Here is a 19,978-nt window from a genome sequence, read left to right on the forward strand (position 1 = left end):
ACTATAAATTTGTTTCTGGGTTTTTCCAGCAGTCAGTGCTAGAATTTAATACTAAGACTAAGTTTCGTTTTAGACGCAGGTATGATGTATATTCAAGTACTACCGGTCAAAACAGACTGAAAACACCTGTAGAGTTTAGACTCGACAAAACTGTTCATGTGTCTATTTTGTTGAAAGCTGCGCTACCTGCGGCTCACTTGTGATATTGTTCACCATAAGATGTACTAAACCCTCTGTAGGTAAACACATCTGCGTAGCAGTACACACATACTAGTAGCCAATCAAACTGATTTTTTTTTGTCCGCACCCAAAATCAGAACCCAAATTCAATCACGATTACTGTACTACTTATGGAGACAACCGACCTCTAATTAACATGTACAGTGTCTAATTATTGGTATTTTACTACCAAACCAGAGTGACTATAGAGTTTCAATTAGGCGGCATGCCCGATGTTTTTACATCTCACATGTTATTTTGTTACAAATTACATAAAACAAACACAGACACTGATAGCATGCAAGCCTATAAAACGATACATTTTATCACACTATGAACACAGACCAACATCACTTTCATATGAAACAAGGAAGATTTAAACACGTGTGTTCACGTGACAGTGAGATAAACTGTAACATTTTATGCGCATGAGCGCTACAGTGTCTGTATTTTGTTTGTCTAATTCGTAACAAGAAACGTTGTGTGAGATGTAAAAACTATCATGCCAATTAATTGAAAATCTAAAGTCTTCCTGGTTTGGTAGTAACAATTTCCAGTACATAAATCATTGATTGTCTGATCGACAAAATAATAGTTACAGCTAGTGCGGGGTGAACTTTGACCTCTGACATGTCTTCATGAATTATAATAGTAATTGAAATTACTCTTAAATCAATCACTTACCCTTTTACGATTGCAGCTGAGACGTTGAAAAGTTGTAACATTTAGGGGCAAAATACTGGTGACGCAGGGCTGGGATTTCTTCACTTTAATAATGTGATCAACGTTTGCATTTTGGCGGGGGGGGGGGGTTTGTTTGTTTTTTGTTACCGGCAAAATCTAAAAACACATGCCGAACCCTGAATCCAAGTCGTTGGCGATCTGTAAAGCCTTGGCGGAAGAGAAAACATATCTTGTTTTTGATCTTTCAGTTTTCAAAACTAAAAAGTCGAATGACTCAAAAGCAAAGTACATAGTTTTCACTCCCTTGTCAGTTTAAACTACTTAACAACCACATTATGTGAGCAATTTTTTGATGAAGTACTTTAACTTTATCTTTTTGTCAAAGATATAGCATTAAATACACACCAATCTCACGACCTTGCTGGGGTTGTTTCCCTGTACCCCATACACTGTTGATTGATTTATTAGCTAGCGTCTTTGCCTCAGTCTGTACAAAAGAATTATATGAGTTGTACCCACAGACGGTGTTTTCATTACATCAACAAAATCATAAATCAGAAACGGCAAAGTAAATGTACACAGTTCCTTATCTGTGAAGGTGATTTAGATGCGAGCAAGGGTCCATTTTTTACTTTACTAAGTCTGATGGGGGCTTTGGTTATGGTTTTAAAGGTGAACTAGGTGTGTCTGGTGTATTATTTTGTCAATCAGCTTTCAACCAATCAATCGATCAATCGACATGCACAACCAACCGCATATTCATATTCACTTTAATAATGTTAAAATATCAAAAAATAGACATTGTAAATGTCTTTGGATATATTGCACCATACCGTGTGTACTCACTGCTACGCAAGCATATTCCCCCACAAGTGATTCAATACTGTTTAGGCTGTACGATATTACGAGTATAAGTCCATATACCGTATCTAACAAAGTTTTTTTTTTTTTTAAACCGTTAATGTTGCAGCTAGTGTAAGTTCAAGTTGACGGTGTATATACAGCAGTAGGCCTACAGTTGTGACGTCATCTTGATTCCTTCTCGGTTTATTGTGAATTGTTCAACATTTTACGGTTAAAAATCGTCGATTATATCAACTGAAGGATGACAAGGCAGTGTTTTTGTTAAGGGTAGGGAGTAGGTAAATCTACCGGAGTTCCCCTAGTCATTTTACCGGGGTTCCCCTACTAACGGTTGTGGTCAATGTATGGGATCAAAGCCAGTTTTACCAGATTTCACCCTTTCTGTTACCGTTGTTCCCCGGCACTTGAGCGTAATTGTTTCGTGGGGGAGGGGGGAGGGGGGGGGAGAGGAGGGAGTTGATTCAATCGAAAGTGCGACATGAAATCTATATCGTGTTGTTCTACGTCGTCGTAAACCACACACCTCTTTACGGCACATCTAAAAACGTACTTGTTGCTTCAGCAGATATAATGTGTGCTCTGTTTTGCGACAGTGGTTGTTCTGTATTATAGCTACATGTATATTGAAATGTGTGAAATACGAATTTGATCACAGACAGTGGAGGGGGTCATCTATAGGTGTTTACAGTACCTCGCTTGGTGATCTGAGACGGTACACAAAACCAATACCACCGACTCTAAATTACAAGTTAACTCTCACAAGTTATAATTAACCCATCGACATGTTTTATAGTCTAGTTCCTATACAGTATCGTTACGATGTATACCTGTGGTTAAACCACAGTTGGCATCCAGACTACATGTTTCATGGTTTACGCCAATCGGATGCTATTTCATTGGTACTATATAAGACCACACTAAAATGTGATAAGAATCTACCTACATGATGGAATACGATGCAATATTTGCTCATTATTCTATATATTTGCACTCCATGACGGCTTTCACAAAGCTTCGCATTTTATCGAAAGCATTAATAACGTTCATCAAATAAACCACGAGTAGTTAATTTTTGAGTTCACTTCAGAGTCTGTTTCCTTACATACAAGTGTACGTGAAGACATTCACGTAAACATTTTGAATGTCCTCTGTCGAATGAGGACTAAATTTTAGGTGAGAAAAACAGATGTCAGACAAATCTAGAGAATGATGTACGGAAAAAGTTAATTGATGCAGAACAAAAGTTAATTCCATCTACTCTTTATGGTTAGCTTCACTGATAAGATAACAATCCTGGCATTGAATCATGGGCCTTTATGCGAGTGTAGACATTTTAGGATTAAATCATGTGTATATACATACAATTTCTTTTTCACTGCATCAATATCTTTCATTTGGTAATGTAAACTGTGTATAGTCAACGTTATTACTACGGTAAGCAAGTTAAATATATCTATTCTCCTACTGGTGAGTTTTTATATTTAGAAACTGAAATTCACGCATCTAAGATATGTGTAACTGTTTCCAAAGTTTGGCATAACTTGCTATCAAAGGAAGTTGTCATTTCAACAAAAGGTCAACGTGCAATTGACAAGTGGTCGGAGTTCAGCGCTCTCAATGTTCGGCGGGAGCCCAATAGCAATCAAGGTGACTGTTATCATGTACACAGTACAGGTAGATAATTTTATCTGGTTGTATACATACACGTTGAGTTCTCTTTGAACTACGTTCCAACACTCTTTTTCGGAGAATTCGCCGTCCTGGTTTTCCCCTACAGTAGCAACCAGTGCAAGATTGATTACTGTTTGTAAACACTAAAGTCAATCAACGTCATTACTGGCATTCTCCCTACAAGTTCTGATCGATATATTAACCGCAAAATGTCATACTTTGACAATGTTGTTAATATGGCAATGTTGTTGATTTGCACTTTGTCCTATAAACAATGGATGACGACTGATGAGAAACGAATGAGACCACTATCAAATGATCGCGTAACTTAATGAAAAACAGAATACAGTATATCATTTTGGCTTGTGGCCTAAAGACGAATAGACAAACAATTGTGATACTATCAAATGATAATAAAATGACGTCAGTTCGTCTGACAGGGTGACACTATCTATATGTTTCTCATTACTTTTTCATGCCAACTATGGGTAGGTCGGTTGGTCGATTTACAAAAACAACCATTACAAAAACTTTTTAAAAAATCATCTTCACGTTTCTCTGCCTTTCTTTTCCTCCTCTCTGTCTTCTTTTTATTGGATTCCTGGTAACAAGCTCTTTCCCAGCTTCTCTACACCATTGGCATGTTCTCAGCCCCCCCCCCCCTCAAGAATGACTTCGTCATGAAAGAAATGCTCTCTTCGTGAACAAGTGTCGTCGCTGCCATGACTGTAGATTATGTCGACAGTTCAGACACTTCTTATTATTGCCAGAGAGGGCAATGTTCAACAAAATATCAAGGGCGGGCGAAAATAAAATCATCTTTTTTAATTCTGATGTCAGAGCTGTAAATTTAGGTCGGTCTGGTAATGAGAAACAGAAAATGAATATGGCCTCTCTTGCCTCGTAAACAGACACAATCATGTAGAGAATCAAAAACTCTGTAGCTTTCCTATCTTAGGCAGGACACATTCTCAGAGAAATATTCACTATGATATAGCTCGTAGCTCCAGCTTTTGTATCTCAGTCCAAAGAGTCGCATTAGACAATATTGACAAATGAGTTCAGCGCTCTCAATGTTCGGCGGGAGCACAATAGCAATCAAGGTGACTGATATCATGTACACAGTACAGGTAGATAATTTTATCTGTTTGTATACACATTGAGTTCTCTTTGAACTACGTTCCAACACTCTTTTTCGGAGAATTCGCCGTCCTGCTTTTCCCCTTCAGTAGCAACCAGTGCAAGATTGATTGCTGTTTGTAAATAATAATCTTTTATTTTATACTGGATAATGCATCCAACCAGAAAATCAGACTATCACACATAGTACTGGACACTTGTACCACATTTTATTTGTTGCATAGCATAATTACTACTTTACATGATTGTGACTACAAAGAATAGCTGCTAATAAGTATGAACAGAATGGCCTGAGGTTGTGACCTTTTGGGTCATGACGTCATTCCAGATAAGGATGGCTATTAGTTGTCGAATTATTAATGCAAGGTTGACTAATAAAACTAACTTTTGTTGATCAATATGAATTTCTAAATGCAAGATGAACCTTCATTGAAGAATTTGAAACACAATTTTCTTTAAACATTTTCAAATATTTTTGTAAAAATATAGAAAACTAAGTATTTTATCCATAATTTGCTTCCAGGTAGTATTTCCTGAACTGATGAAAGCCCTATATTTTACAAATAGAAATTTCGACAATGTTTGTAAAAAAAATATTTAAAACTAATTATTTTTTCCCCTGATTTGCTTATGGATAGATTGTCTACAAGTTACAAATTAGAACTTTGATACACAACAGGATTTTGTAACTTCTGTCCCCACTTTGTAATCTTTTCAAGAGTGAACTCTTCTGGTACAATGCTTGCTGGTACTGCATGATGTGAATGGAGAGATAATGATGCAGCTTTCAGTCCCCCTTGGATACAGTTGCTAGGTGTGTATCCTCTTAAAATACCATGAATGATGCACGATGCTAAACTGTAGAGGACAAACACGCAAATTAGATACTTATAATGAGATTCATAAAATATGTAAAACAGACAAACCTCGACATACTGCTTAAAATCAAGAGTTGCAAGTCGACATACGTCAAAAAGGAGGGATCAAAACCACAGTATACGTGAATATACCTTTACCATGTGAGTGAGTACCCCGCAGGGGTATAGTGCTTACCAAGAACATCGGCAAACACATGAATACTGACTAACTGACTCCCTAACTTACCAAGAACATGGGCAAATACATGAATACAGACTAACTGACTCCTTAACTTACCAAGAACATCGGCAAATACATGAATACAGACTAACTGACTCCCTAACTTACCAAGAACATCGGCAAATACATGAATACAGACTGACTCCCTAACTTACCAAGAACGTCTGCAAATACATGAATACAGACTAACTGACTCCTTAACTTACCAATCTCCTGCACCTGACACACTAGTAATGCCATTAGTACTGAGAGCTGGATAGTGGACTGCAGACACCAGACCAGTGTTCTGTGTAGATAAAAAATGTTAAGATGAGTTCACGTTCAAATCCTGCATGTTGAGTAACCCACTCAATCATCAAGAACATGTCTTATGCCAAAACTTATGACTGCAGTACGGTACTTCAGAATGCTCAGCTGAAAGTACTAGAGTTGAACACAGACAACCACGTTATTGTTATTGTTTGGTGTGTGTTCTCTTTCTTTCAATTTCAAACCTCGAGTGTCACATTGTCAAACGGATTCTAATTGACTACATATTTGACTAGTATGAAATTTGCACATGAACTCCTGTGGTATTGTGTCAGATGTAGGAACAAGGCACTCATGGAACAAAAACAAACAAATGACAAAAAGTGGCAACAGAGGTAAATAAAGAAATCACACCAAGTTCACTACATCAGATTGCTTACATCTTTCATCTCTATGCATTCTTCATTTGTTTTTAAACCACTCATTTACCAGCTGAGCTAAAGTATTGCACTATTGGCTTACTAGCTAGATAAATACCTTAGTGCTTGGCAGTTTCCCAATATGGAATGGTTCATTGGCATGTGTGTTCCTACATACTAAGACACCATCTCTTCCTAACGTCAATGCCAAACAGTCAATGTGTTCAAGTAGTTTTCTACACAATGGTAGCAGTTCTTCAATACTGTTTCCTAAAACAAAAAGAGTAAAATAAGAAAAGTCGATATGATGGTTACAGAAGAACCTATTTAAAGATATGTATTTCACTGTGAACACGTACTCATGTATTTTGGTTTACAAATATCGTAACTGAAACCATTTATAGTTGACTGAAAATTGTTACAATTGTTACAATACCAATAATACCAATAATAAGTAGTACAGTAAAAGGTTGAAATTGCAAACATGTTGGGCTGCTGATTTTAGGGTGCGAACCAAGAAAATCGATTTGATTGGATATCTTGTACCATAATCTGTGTACAGCTACACAAACATGTTTACTGACATGTGATTCAATACTATTCATAATGTACACTATTACAAGTACCAAGTTATTACATCTAACAAAACCATTTGAAAAAATAAAAATTTCCAGTGGAGCTGGTGCCACTTTCAAGCTCTGAATAATCGATACACACTCTTACCTATAACATTGATATCAGGTGATTCTTCTAACATAGAATACATACTCTTTAGTTCACTAATGTTGGGTGACACATAGCTGATAGTTTTCCAAATATCTGACTGGAATGGCTTCTTACTTTTGTTGACACAAGTAGGTTCAAACCAGACTACAATACAAAGAAAGAAGTAGGGACGAAATTGAAGCAAATTGGAATTAAAGGGTCATTTTTAATAGCATTAAAATGTTTTCTGGTAGAGCTATAGAAAATTGTTGGTCTAGAACGAATGAATCATCCTAGGTAATCCTTATGGCTCTACTGATATAATTATGGTAATTCAAAACCATGAGATGGAAATGTCACATTTGTAACGTTTGATAAATTACACCTGTGTCTGTCTCATTTATAGTGTGTCGAAGTCCTTTTGTTTTTTGTGAATTACCCTACTACCGGTATGTTCCTTTTGTTGTATTTTATAAATAATCATTTCGATTTCTGTGTACATATACATTGTGTGTATGTGGCATAAATTGATGCAATGTAATGATGACAGACCACATCTAGATATGATTATAGATCTTTATATACAGTGTATGACATGACACATGTGAATGTTGATTTCTATACAGTGTATGACACAGGTGAAAGTTGAATCAATAACTTAATACATGTATATTACATTCCATCTAAAGATAATAATAATAATAACAATAATAATAATAATCTTAATTCATCCAAATATATTCAAAAATTTGTAGAATGGTCACCACAGAGCAGCACCCTAGTGTTGAAAAGCCAGGAAACCAGAGTACCTGGAGAAAATCTGCATTGCTTGGCAGCATCAAACTGAACATCATCCTTCTTACATACAGAACTGGTTAAATTTTAATCAAACCTATCCGGCACTGGGTAGGTTCAAACACAGACTACAGTGGTAAGAGGTGTACCAGCTATAACTGCTTGGCCACTGACAACCTCAATGTGAGCATACCTGGTATCCCATAGTGATGACATAGTTCGCATACATACTGGATAGTCTCGGCTGGAATATTGGCATCCATACAAACCAATGGAGCACTTGATATTTCTTTTTCAAACTGTCTTATCTGAAGTAAGATGTAATCATAAAAAAATTACAATTAATTTATCAAACATGGCTAAAATTGATGACTCCTAAGTGCATATTCCCTTCAGTGTAAAACATCTCTTATGAATATTCATTGTTCAACCTTTCTGCTCACTCCCATGATGCAATGTTGTACAGCAAATATACACTATAACAGAACAAAATCAACTTGATGTTTCTCTGAAATCACAAGTAACTGTAAGTGATGTAAAAACATGAAATTACTCCAGAATCCATAGTTTATGAAAATGACTTCATTTCCTGGAGTGGAGTGCCACTTAATTAAATGTGTTTTCTATTGACATCTTTAGGTAGTTCCTTTGTAATCATACTAAAGTTTGTTGTAGCATTTGCTTAAGCTTTCAAACAAAAGTGAAAGACAGGGTGAAATGTTGGAAACATCTACATGGTTTGCTTTTATTATGGTATTCATTCCTAGTTGGCATATGCTGTGGGAAATATTTTGTTAAAATCTACATTCTCATTATTCATTAGTGATATTGGCACTGTACTGCTAAAAGGTATGTGAGAGGTTTGTGTAGATTGTTCGCTACATGTGGTCTTACCACCACAGACAAACAAACACACTAAATAACCAAACCAGCAAACAAACAAATAAGGAAAAATAGCTGTAGAATCACTTAATAATTTTAATATGAACAACACACACTTCATCATGGTTTTTTGCTAAAGTTGATGAACTCTGGTAACAGAAAGGGGGAACGTAGTAAAACTGGTATAGTTTCAAATGCACTATACCTTTATTTTGGTGGGGCACCCCGGTACAATGACATGGTAACTCACATAGATTTTACTTGCTTATCGCCCTTGGAAAAAACACTGCTTCATAGTATTGTGTAAGTGTAGAAACAAGCCATAGATAAGAATTCAACTTACAAAGTCTGGCGTCATCTGTAAAGGAATGTCAGTATCACCAATACCCAACAAACACTCTCCTGATGATTCCAGCACCACGCAATACGTAGCTGTCTGTTGCCCTGGTAACCTCTGAATACAACTTGTATCCTAAGGAAAAATAAACAAACATAACACAAAATAATGAAGGCTTCAGTTTTGCTTTCTCTAAATATCAATTGTGTGTCTAGTGTTTCAAGTTGATACAGTAACCTACACAGATGAGGTTGTATCAATATGCTATTATCATAAACATGTATAATGGAAGGCAATTTAAAAATTAGGCCAAAAAAAAAAATATCTGGTTCTGGTCAGGGTAAACTTTCTAAAGTGGTGCGACGACGTGAATTTTTTTTTCCTAATTTTTTTTTTTTTTTTTTTTTTTTTTTCAAATTAGTAAATACACATTTTTTTGACACTTTACATACTCTGTTCTATCATATTTATCTCTTGAAAAACTTCCTTTTTCTTCAAAGCAGTTTAGAATTTGTATTTAAGCAGTCTTGGCATGTAGGGTAGATTTCAGCTGCTTGTTCTCCTGATATCAGAAATAAATAAGGAACGGGAAAGCAAAAATTATTGGAAAAAAAAAAGGATCGACGCAGGGGTATCCAGGGCACGCGCATGCTGACCAGAACCAGATATATATATTTTTTTGGCTTTCTCAGTAAAATCACACATTTGCCAGAATGTTTTTCCAACAATATATCCTGAGATATACCATCTCATTTGATGACAACTGTAAAATTATTGAGAGATTCATAGAAATATGGCCTTACCATGTGTTTACAGTAATTAATTAAGTTGTCTGCATGATCATCAACACCAACAGCTGATATGAATAACGGTGATTCACCTAGACGACTCATACAATCTGAAGAAAAGAAGTGATTTGTCAATTAAAACTGACATGGTAGTAAGTTCTGTATGAGTCAGCATTGCTGTTAAGGGCAGTAAATTGGTAAATCTAACTGAGTTAACATTTAACTATACCGGTATAATGTTAAATGGGAACACCACACCCGGAAATAAAGGCAATTTCATGAACTTTGGGTTGTGGAGAGTCATTTCCTGATTTTACATCACCTACAATTACTTACAATTTCAGAGAAACATCAAGTTGATTATTGAGCCTTTCTAGGGTATCTTTGCTGTAGACCAATGCATCATGGGAATAGGCACTTATGAGTCATGAATATTCATTGCTCTACTATGAATATATTATTTCTGCTGGCTCCCATGATGCATTGGCCCATAACAAAGATACCCTATAAAGGCACAAGATCAAATTGACGTTTCTCTGAAATTGCAAGTCTTCTACAACATTACAATTGTCTTCTGGCATTGTTAGAACAGTCAGTGCATAGTAGAGAGTTCTTGAACATTTTTTGATATGTATGATAAATTACATCATCGGATTGTTTATGAGTTATATCTTAATACCAGGTGTGAATTCAGTCAATTGCAAGTGATGGCTGAGTATGCTTCAGTATTGTACTGTCGATACCTTTTAAATATGCAGCAAAATCTATGCCCAAATTCATATCAACTCAGCATGTGACCCTTTAAGTAAAAACACACAAAATAGGTAAAACTGACCTGCTAGATTCCTGGCCACTCCACCATATGTCTGTTTTAAAATACCAGGATTGGTCATTCCATGATACTAATTTGATAATGATATAAAAGAAAGTGTATATGGTATCAAATATTATAATTAGCCTCTATATTGCAATCAAAACAATCACTCAAATTCTGTGTTGTTCTCTCAATAGCAATTACATTTGTATGTCAACGAGTGAGCAATGACATGAAGCATATTAAATTATTTAGCAAATAGCATATCAATAAACGAGAGTATAACTTGACATTGAATGCATCAAATAATTCTCCGGACTGTGCCAATAATTGTTTTTTTTTCTAGAGTACAAGATTCAACAGAGGATTTTCAGTAAAACTATTGAACAATGGAATATGGTATATCGATTTTGAACAGATCGAGAACATACTATAGTTACCATGGCAATCACATTTGAATAATGGAGAATCCTATAGTTACCATGCCAATCAAATTAAATGATGGAATATACTATAGTTGCCATGGCAATCAAATTTGAATGATGGAGAATCCTACAGTTACCATGCCAATCAAATGAAATGATGCAGTATCCTACAGTTACCATGCAAATCAAAATCCTACATCCAAACTCACCACTACATTCTTATTTGATAATGCAGCCATGAAATCTACAATACTTGCTCCTATGATAACGGGCCTTGATTGCTGTGTACTTGAAGTCTTTGATGTGTTTCTTTTAGGTCTGCTAGATGTGTGTGGCTGAAGTGTACAGTTGTCAGTGTGTTCTGTTTGTATCCTTGCAAGTTCACAGGCAATTTGACTTCCGACCTTGGCATTGTTCTTGATAAGAATAAGGTCTATGGTATTCAGCGTAAGTCAAGGAATATTGTACTGGTAGATAAGAATACTGTAATGTACATTGACAAGCAACTACCTGGCCTATCAGTACATGGTGGATCATGTACGTTCCTATCCATGGGCATCAGATATGTATCTATGTTATTGTCATATAGTATCTCAAAACAAGGATAGCTTAGACACCAAGCTAATGCACTCCCCTTATTCCATGAAAACATATTATGTTATGCTGGCTTTAAAGCAAGCAAATGTATGATGCAAGTGCAAAGTTCAAAGCCAACAATAACTCACCACAATGTTCTTGTTCAATATGGCTGTCATGAAACCAACGATACTACTGCCAATAATAACTGGCCTTGATTCTAACATATTCAATGGTTTAGATTTTGTCCGATTTGTAGTACTTGACAGTGACTTTCCATCAGTATTTTCCTTTCTTATGGTTGCAAGTTCACAGGCAATTTGGCTTCCAATTTTAGCATTGTTTCTGACTAAAGAAATGCCTTTCATTTTACAATCAGTTAAGAAAACTCGTAATCAATCAATCAATCATTCAATCAATCAATCAATCAATCAATCAATCAATCAATCAATCAATCAATCAATCAATCAATCAATCAATCAATCAATCAATCAGTCATACAAATTTGTAAAGTACAACTGTCGACATCAGACTGTGGATGAATGGAACCTGTTACAAACAGGAAAAGTAAACAAATGAATTGGATTAATAACACTTGGCACAGCATGTTGGAAGTACTGAAACTTGTATTTAATTTGATAAGAACAGTTTGATGGCCACTTTACATAATAGTTCATGTTGACAAACACATTTCCAGTTCCCCTGGCATTTCATGCACACATAAAGAAGCCATAAAACTGTTCTTATCAAACCATGGTGTGTAATACAAGTCTCTGTACTTCCAACATGCTGTGACAAGTGTTATTAATCCAATTCAGTTGTTTACTTCTCCTGTTTTTAATCCAATTCAGTTGTTTACTTCTCCTGTTATTAATCCAATTCAATTGTTTACTTTCCCTGTTTGTATCAGATTCCATTTGTCCATGGTCTGATGTCATCCACAGTCTGAAATGTCAACAGTTGTACTAAATTCTGGAGCACTGTTCTGTTCAGTGGTGTTGAATGGTTAGCTTACACCATTTGCTTTGCTACACAAAAGGTTCTTCAGTTTTGCTTGAAATAAGTCAGACTACAGGCCTGACAAATAACAAACGAAAATGAGTTCTGAAGTTTTGGGGCAGTTTTCTTTGGTAAGTAAAGAATTTTTAGCTTGTTTATCTCTGAAGACTCTAATTGTTTAACACCAGTGACGGCAGTGTTTGTCTACTTTTATCTAAGCAATGTCATTAATGTGATTTCAACATTTTCACTGGTGAAAACTGAGCAATACAGTAATTTTATTTGGGGGTAATGGCAATGTGGCATACGTACATACAAACATGTTTCCAAACCTTTCCATAGGGAAAGAAAAAGAGAAACAAGCGACCTAGTGGTCAAAATAACTCCACTATTTTTTTCTTTTCTTTTTTTTTTTGCTACACAAATTGCACTGTACATGAGATGGAAGGGGAATCTCTAATATTGTATTAATGAGCATTGTCTAGAAACACTTCAACTCTAGATCTGCTACAGTTAAGAATAACTATAGTGGAACAACAACAATATATTTTGTCTATTGTCAGGACTACATTAGCCTGGAATCCATGCGAATGAGGGTTTTGAATTCATTATTTCAGGATTGGGAAATCAAAATTCAATATCCCCATTCACCTGGATTCTAGGCTATGACTACAGAACACTGGCTTTGGAACCCATCACTTTAAAATACTCTAGGCTAAAATATACAACTTTATCAAAGGATACTTGCAGCAAGAGACTTTCCCTGAGTTAGTTCCATAACTCTTTGGAGAACATACGGGGTTACTTCCTTTCCTTGTATGTTATCTCTCCTATACAGAAAACAACAATGAAATAATACATACTATTAAAAGCACAGCAGTATGGGGCCTGATGACCCATGTGTTCAAATCACACTACAAAACCTAAGACAGCCTAACTGTGGCTATGTAGATCTTAGGTGACCTCTTCCATAAAACTCTTCAAACACAATTTTGATACATATATTCACACACAACAATAATGTTAATCAGTGTTTCTATCGGTGCTAAAAAAATGTTAAGCCCAAAACAGGCAGCAATCCCCACCAGACTATACATGTATGTAACATATACATAATGATCAAAGTTGATTGTTTTATAAGTTTAGGTTGTTGTTTTACCTGATAGATAACAACACTTTACCTGCTGAACACAGCATAATTTTTATTGAGGGGAGTCTAAAAATCTGAATAAATGTAAACAAACTAACTCTTCAATCACAGTCCCGCTGTGTCCAGTAGTAAATGTGCTCTTATCGAGTGATGAGTAGCAAAAGCCACAACTTGGCAAATGGTGACTTTGATCATTAAATGCATATCTTATGTACAGTCTTTTGGCAAACACTCCGTACTTTAGCTGTAGTTCCTTACTTTGCTTCTATCAATGCTTGCTGTATACTGTCTTCTATAGCTTCACCTGCTGGAGCCTCTTCTTCAGGTATTGGTACAGCTATCAGAACTCCACTTTGTAAATTGAGTGACAGACTTTTGGCTAAAACATAAACAAACATATTCATATACAGATACTGATTCTTCATTAGTTGTGAAAAGACAAAAGATTGCATAGTTTGACCACTAGGGGTGAGTTTACACTAGTGTAAACCATGACAATTCACTGAGTACATGTATTATTGCAGCCTTTGAAAATATCAATTTCCAGAGTGTCACAGGAAAAGTTGATTACATTTGAATCTTCAACCAGTCAAAATATTCTGCCAAAATTTATTTCAGATATGAATTTTCTAATTTTCTAAGGAAACATCACCACAGTGGCTTTGAATTGGCAGAAAATATCATATGGTGTACAACCCTTTGTAAAGTTTAAACTGATTGGCTAAACAACACTTTATAAAGTTCACTCTGATTGGATGGGAAACTCTTTCTTAAACACACTCTGGTTCGATGGGAAATTCTTTCTAAGATAAATTCTGATCGGTTGGGAAACTTTGTAATATTCAATCTAATTGGTTGGGAAACACTTTCTAAAAACACATTCCTATTGGTACATGGTTGGGAATCTTTGAAACATTCATTCTGATTGGTTGGTTTGGAAATACTTCACTCTTATTGCTATCCTGAAATAACAGCATTTGTTATCTTTAGTCTGATTGGTTCAGGCAGAGTTTATGATTGATGAAATTACCTATCATCTGTGCAGCTTCTTGTGGTGACTGTACATTGTAAGGTGCTTTATGTGCACTCTTAGAAGTAAAGAACGCTGGAAAGTCTTTGGTCTCCCCATATGTTGCTATGGTTACACCCTCTGTTTCCTAAAGTAAAACAGAGATATATAGTATGAAAATCTATTTATCCAACACGATACTCAAACAGCATATTTTGTTCCTGAACAGAAATTTTCACGGTTTACAAAAGACATATTCCTGACAAATTTTCACAGTTTACAAAAGACATTCCTGTAATGAACTTTGATGACATGAAAATAAGTAAAATTCAATGTTGTGCTTAGAATTTGGGATGAGTAAGAGTTAATAATGACATAGTTAAGTGGTCATGACACACTGTGTGCATGGTGTTTGAAAACAAAACAAATATAACTTCATGTGGATATGCATATCTGATGACAACAGAACTACACTGTAAATTTGGTGGAAAGGTAAATTGATATTTCCTCTGAGAATCTACTAGGACTTACCAGATATTCCAAAGTAAGGCCAATGTCTAGTATAGATTTGACTCCTGCGGATACCACGGCAACGGGTGTCCTACCAAGCTCTGTCAAATCTGCACTCACATCCATGGCTGAAAAGTATTAAATGCCAGTCCAGGAAATAAAAGTATTGTCAGAAACTTTGTGTTTGGGATGATTTCACATTAGATAATTTTTGCTCAGTTGCTGCGAAATACCAAATTCAAACTCTTTTTTTTCACCTCTATTGTTCTTTTAAGTGATACACCATTGCATCATGGGTCTTAGTAGACATAATTATTCATCAGATGCTCATTGAATATTCATGACTCCCAAGAGCTTCCTTCAGATAAATAGTCATGAATATTCAGTGTACATCTAATGAATATTCAGTGTGCATCTCATGAATAGTCATGTCTGCTAAGATCCATGATGCAATGGTGTTCCACTCAAAGAACAACGTAGGTGAAAAATACTTTCATTTTGTTGTTTCTTGGCAACCGAGCAAAATTATGAAATGACTCTTATTAGAACCAAATTTTTATAAATATACACCTATTTCCTGGAGTGGTATTCCCCTTTAAAAAGAGGACAATTAGTAAGATACCACTCAAAAGGAAATCTCCAGTAGTTGTATTTTGGTAAACTATAAATAAAGTCATTTATGGGGTATAATTTTATCTTGTTCAAAGAATTTGGTTCACAAGAACAAAATGGCGGCCAAGGATTTGAGCATGCGCTGAGAATTGTGACAGTCTCTGATGTTATAAGGATGTAATAGTTACCAATCACTCAATGATTCATGGGAAGTCGAACTAATAACGTACTTGTTTCTGCCCCTCGATGGACACCACCTATACCCCCTGTGACAAATACAGGTATCCCTACTTTATGTGCAATCACCATGGTAGCAGCAACAGTAGTTCCGCCAAGCTGACTCTGTGGATTTGATAGAAACACAGAAAATTACTGGTTGTCATATTTTAAAAAACTGGAACACTGTTTTACTTATGCAAAAGATAACAAGATGTGTTTTAATTTGGTGGCTCTTTTTCTTTCCTGTAGCTTTTATCTCCTTTAAGTTTTTAAAATCTCAATTTATTGGACAAACTAGATGTTCTTTGATGCATCCTTTCATGAGGATGTTATCTTTTGGAATTTCATTATTACACTTGTGTGTGCTTTTGTCTGTAAGGGGAATCTAATAATTGTTTGAATGCTACAAGTTTTTGTGAGAAAATGCAAACATACCCTAGCTAAGACTGGTGCAAAATCTCTTCTGGAAACTTTGACAGAATCTTTACTAGATGAGATTCTTTCTAGTTGTTCATTGGTGAGTCCGACATGAATTTTACCGTCGAGTATAGCAATAGTTGCAGGTGTTGCATTGTTATCTCTGACAACAGATTCAACCAACTGTGCTGTGCTGTAAAGAGAGGAACTGTGAGTCAGTTATCGTACCAGAAAATAATTACTGCATTTTCTTTTATGTTTATGAACACATTGTATATTAACTATGAATATATTGTTGCTGCTGTCTCCCATGATGCAATAGCCCATAGCAAAGATATCCTGTAAAGGCACAAGATTAATTTGATGTAGAAGAACTCTCAAATCACAAGTAATTGTAGGTGATGTAAAATCATGAAATGACTCTCCAGAACCCATAGTTTATGAAAATGACTTCACTTCCTGGAGTGGTGTTCCCCTTAAAATATTCACAGTTCTACCTGTTCACCTCAGTACCTTAGATTATGTGGATATGGCAGTCCATGGGTAATGATGGTACTCTCCAAGGCAACCACTGGTTTACCAGCTGACAAGGCTGAAGATACACTTGGATGGATGTGAAGTAAACCTGAACAGAAAAACAGAAAAATTTTATGAATATTTGAGGAGAGGAGAGGAGAGAAGAGGAGAGGAGAGGAGAGGAGAGGAGAGGAGAGGAGGGGAGAGAAGAAAAGGAAAGCAAGGGAAGGGAAGGGAAGGGGTAAGGCAAGATGAGATCAGGTGAGATCAGGTGAGTCGAAATGAGAAGAAAAGAGAACTTCAAGAAGAGAAAAGAAGAGCAGAGGATAGGAGAGGAGAGAAAAGGGAAGCAATGCAAAGAGATGAGGCAAGACAATGCAAAGCAAAGTGAGCACAAGATAAGACAAATCTTTTACAAATGGAGAGGGAAATAGTAACTCATCAGATAAATAAAGAACTTTAACTTCAATTTTTCAAGAAAGCTAGTATGCTGAATAACTTCCAAGTATCACATAATTTGTAATTCTTAATCATTTTGCCAACTTACTGTCAGATATGTGTCTTCTCTGCACAGATATAACATGTTTGGTCGTCGATAAATTTTCTAATTGACTAACTCTGGCTAAAATACTCCTTGAGTTTTGCAAAAGTATACGTTGATAAATCATACCTGTGTTGAAAAAATACAAAGAAATGTCTGCGAATGAATAAGTTTATAAAACAATTTAAAGAATCAGTAAATTGTAAAGAAAAAGATCAATAGTTCAATGTAGGATAAAAAACTTAATTCTTTTAGTTAGGCCTCAGACCCCACTCAATTTAACCGGCCAAAATTGATAATAGACCTGTTGCCGGTTCCAAGATGCATTGCGCATCTCTCCATACAATGCCATGTATTCTGTATGTGCAGAGGGGTTTGCACGCTACTCATGGGGATGGTTGTCACATGATGGTACCCTGGGTCTACCCGTAAAATCTCTCTCTGTCATTAATGGCGTTTAGTCTTTGTTCTATAAAATCACCCATAATTAAAGAGGCCAACATGTCTTACCATCATTTCCTGATGAAAATGTTATTTCAAATGTAATAAAGACAAAACAAGACTAAATCTAACAACATAAGCAACGCCCTCTCGCGCAATGCATCTTGGAACGGAAAATCGACCATTGTTTCAGACAGCACAATCAATTTCCAATCAGTATGTAGTAGTATGTAGTAGTATGTAGTATGAATACAAAGATAGTATGTAGTGAGAAAAGTGCTCCTTATTGACTCTTCAATGTATTTTAGTGCCATGCATTTAATATTATAGCAAAACATCTTGTTTCTCGATTTGACGACAAATATATTAATTTAGCCTAAGTTAGTAAGGGTACAAAACAGATTCCGTTAAAGCCACACTATCTGCAACTGCAAAGTTTTTTGAAACTATTTTGTTAAATATAATATCATACAGCCTGAGCACTTCTACTGAATCACCTATGGGTAAACATATTTGTGTAGCTGTACACATTATAATGCAATATATTCTATCCAATCAAATTGATTTCTGGGTCAGAACCCCTAATGATTGAATCACAATTTGAACTTCTCACTTATACTACTTCGATAAAATATACTTCTAGTTGGCATGTACAATGTCTAATTATTGGTATTTTAACAATTTTAGTTAATAAATTGTTGGTTTTCTGATCATGAAAATGATACCCCAGTTACAGCTAGTGTACGTTTACAAGTAAAATTATTGTTGGATGAGAACTGTAATGATTCAAAGGGTACAAATGAAAGAAAGTGAGTGAGTGAGTGAGTGAGTGAGTGAGTGAGTGAGTGAGTGAGTGAGTGAGTGAGTGAGTGAGTGAGTGAGTGAGTGAGTGAGTGAGTGAGTGAGTGAGTGAGTGAGTGAATGAATGAGTGAATGAATGAATGAATGAATGAATGAATGAATGAATGAATGAATGAATGTCTTGGCTGAACCAATGAACATTACTCTAACAAATACAACCAAATTCAGTGTTTTCACTAAACTAGAAAGTGACGTGCTTCCGAAGTCATGCTCAACGTAAAAGTATTAGGAGATAGAATGATGCAAGATTGATATGTGTACATGTAACATTGCAAGTCGACAGCAGCGGTGACTTCACAACGCGACGATGACATGATCCATTCAAAATGCACATTCAAATACACATATCAAGCCCTATCACTTTGTCATGCATTATCTGATATTCGAGCCATTTTCATTACACTATCATGGCTTACCTGAGGTGTGATACGACAAGGGCTGAAATCACATTGTACGTATACAACTAAGTACTTATACTTCAAGCCGCTGGTGCGAGCTCATCGTGTTTGATAGCTTAGAAATCAGGTGATCTGTCACATGACAAGGTTAAAACAACGTGCTGAAGTTAACAGAGGGCGCTCTGCTGTACTGAAATCGGAGGGGGCGTTCACCTTTTTCATGCATGGTGGAGGGGTGGGTCAGAATATTTTGTGCAAAGATTTGTGGGGGTCTGTATTTTTCATGCCTCGGTCTTTTGCAAAACACCAGCCCCCCTACCCCCATAAATTCTGCCCTTTAGGGGCGAGATGAATAGTGCACTGCACTAGTTACTAGTTTATGCATGATCGAGTGTTTGTCCAGTGTGATAATCTCCCAGCAGATGAGAGATAAAGCAAACTGTTAATGTAAGTGATCTCCTGCCAGTTTTAAGATAAGGGGTGTTTTAATTAAGATAAGATTAGAAGAATGGACAAGGCGTCTTTATTTAGTCAATAAAGCAAGGAGAGAATTACATACAGCCTCAGACTTTTAGTGGTCTGAGATCAACAGCTGAGAGCAAAGTAACCAGGGAAAGAAAAAGAAATAGTTTTAAAACT

The 19,978-nt window shown here is 35.9% G+C and overlaps 1 protein-coding gene across 1 annotated transcript; it reads right to left on the bottom strand.

Moving 5' to 3' along the window:
* Positions 1 to 4,923: 4,923 nt before the first annotated feature.
* Positions 4,924 to 19,454, bottom strand: LOC144445007 (uncharacterized). Its single transcript, XM_078134558.1, has 18 exons — positions 19,358 to 19,454; positions 17,646 to 17,768; positions 17,096 to 17,207; positions 16,601 to 16,775; positions 16,177 to 16,288; positions 15,356 to 15,462; positions 14,846 to 14,972; positions 14,074 to 14,194; positions 13,410 to 13,495; positions 11,300 to 11,523; positions 10,687 to 10,753; positions 9,867 to 9,961; positions 9,070 to 9,198; positions 8,038 to 8,152; positions 7,068 to 7,214; positions 6,463 to 6,614; positions 5,883 to 5,962; positions 4,924 to 5,436 (listed from the first exon to the last, which is right to left on the bottom strand). Exons 2-18 carry the CDS (start codon positions 17,764 to 17,766, stop codon positions 5,229 to 5,231), a joined length of 2,178 nt encoding a protein of 725 aa, XP_077990684.1. The 5' UTR covers positions 17,767 to 17,768; positions 19,358 to 19,454; the 3' UTR covers positions 4,924 to 5,228.
* Between the last annotated feature and the right edge of the window lie 524 nt (positions 19,455 to 19,978).

This window comes from Glandiceps talaboti, chromosome 13 (assembly GCF_964340395.1).
Source record: "Glandiceps talaboti chromosome 13, keGlaTala1.1, whole genome shotgun sequence".
In the NCBI taxonomy this organism is placed as follows: Eukaryota; Metazoa; Hemichordata; class Enteropneusta; family Spengelidae; genus Glandiceps; species Glandiceps talaboti.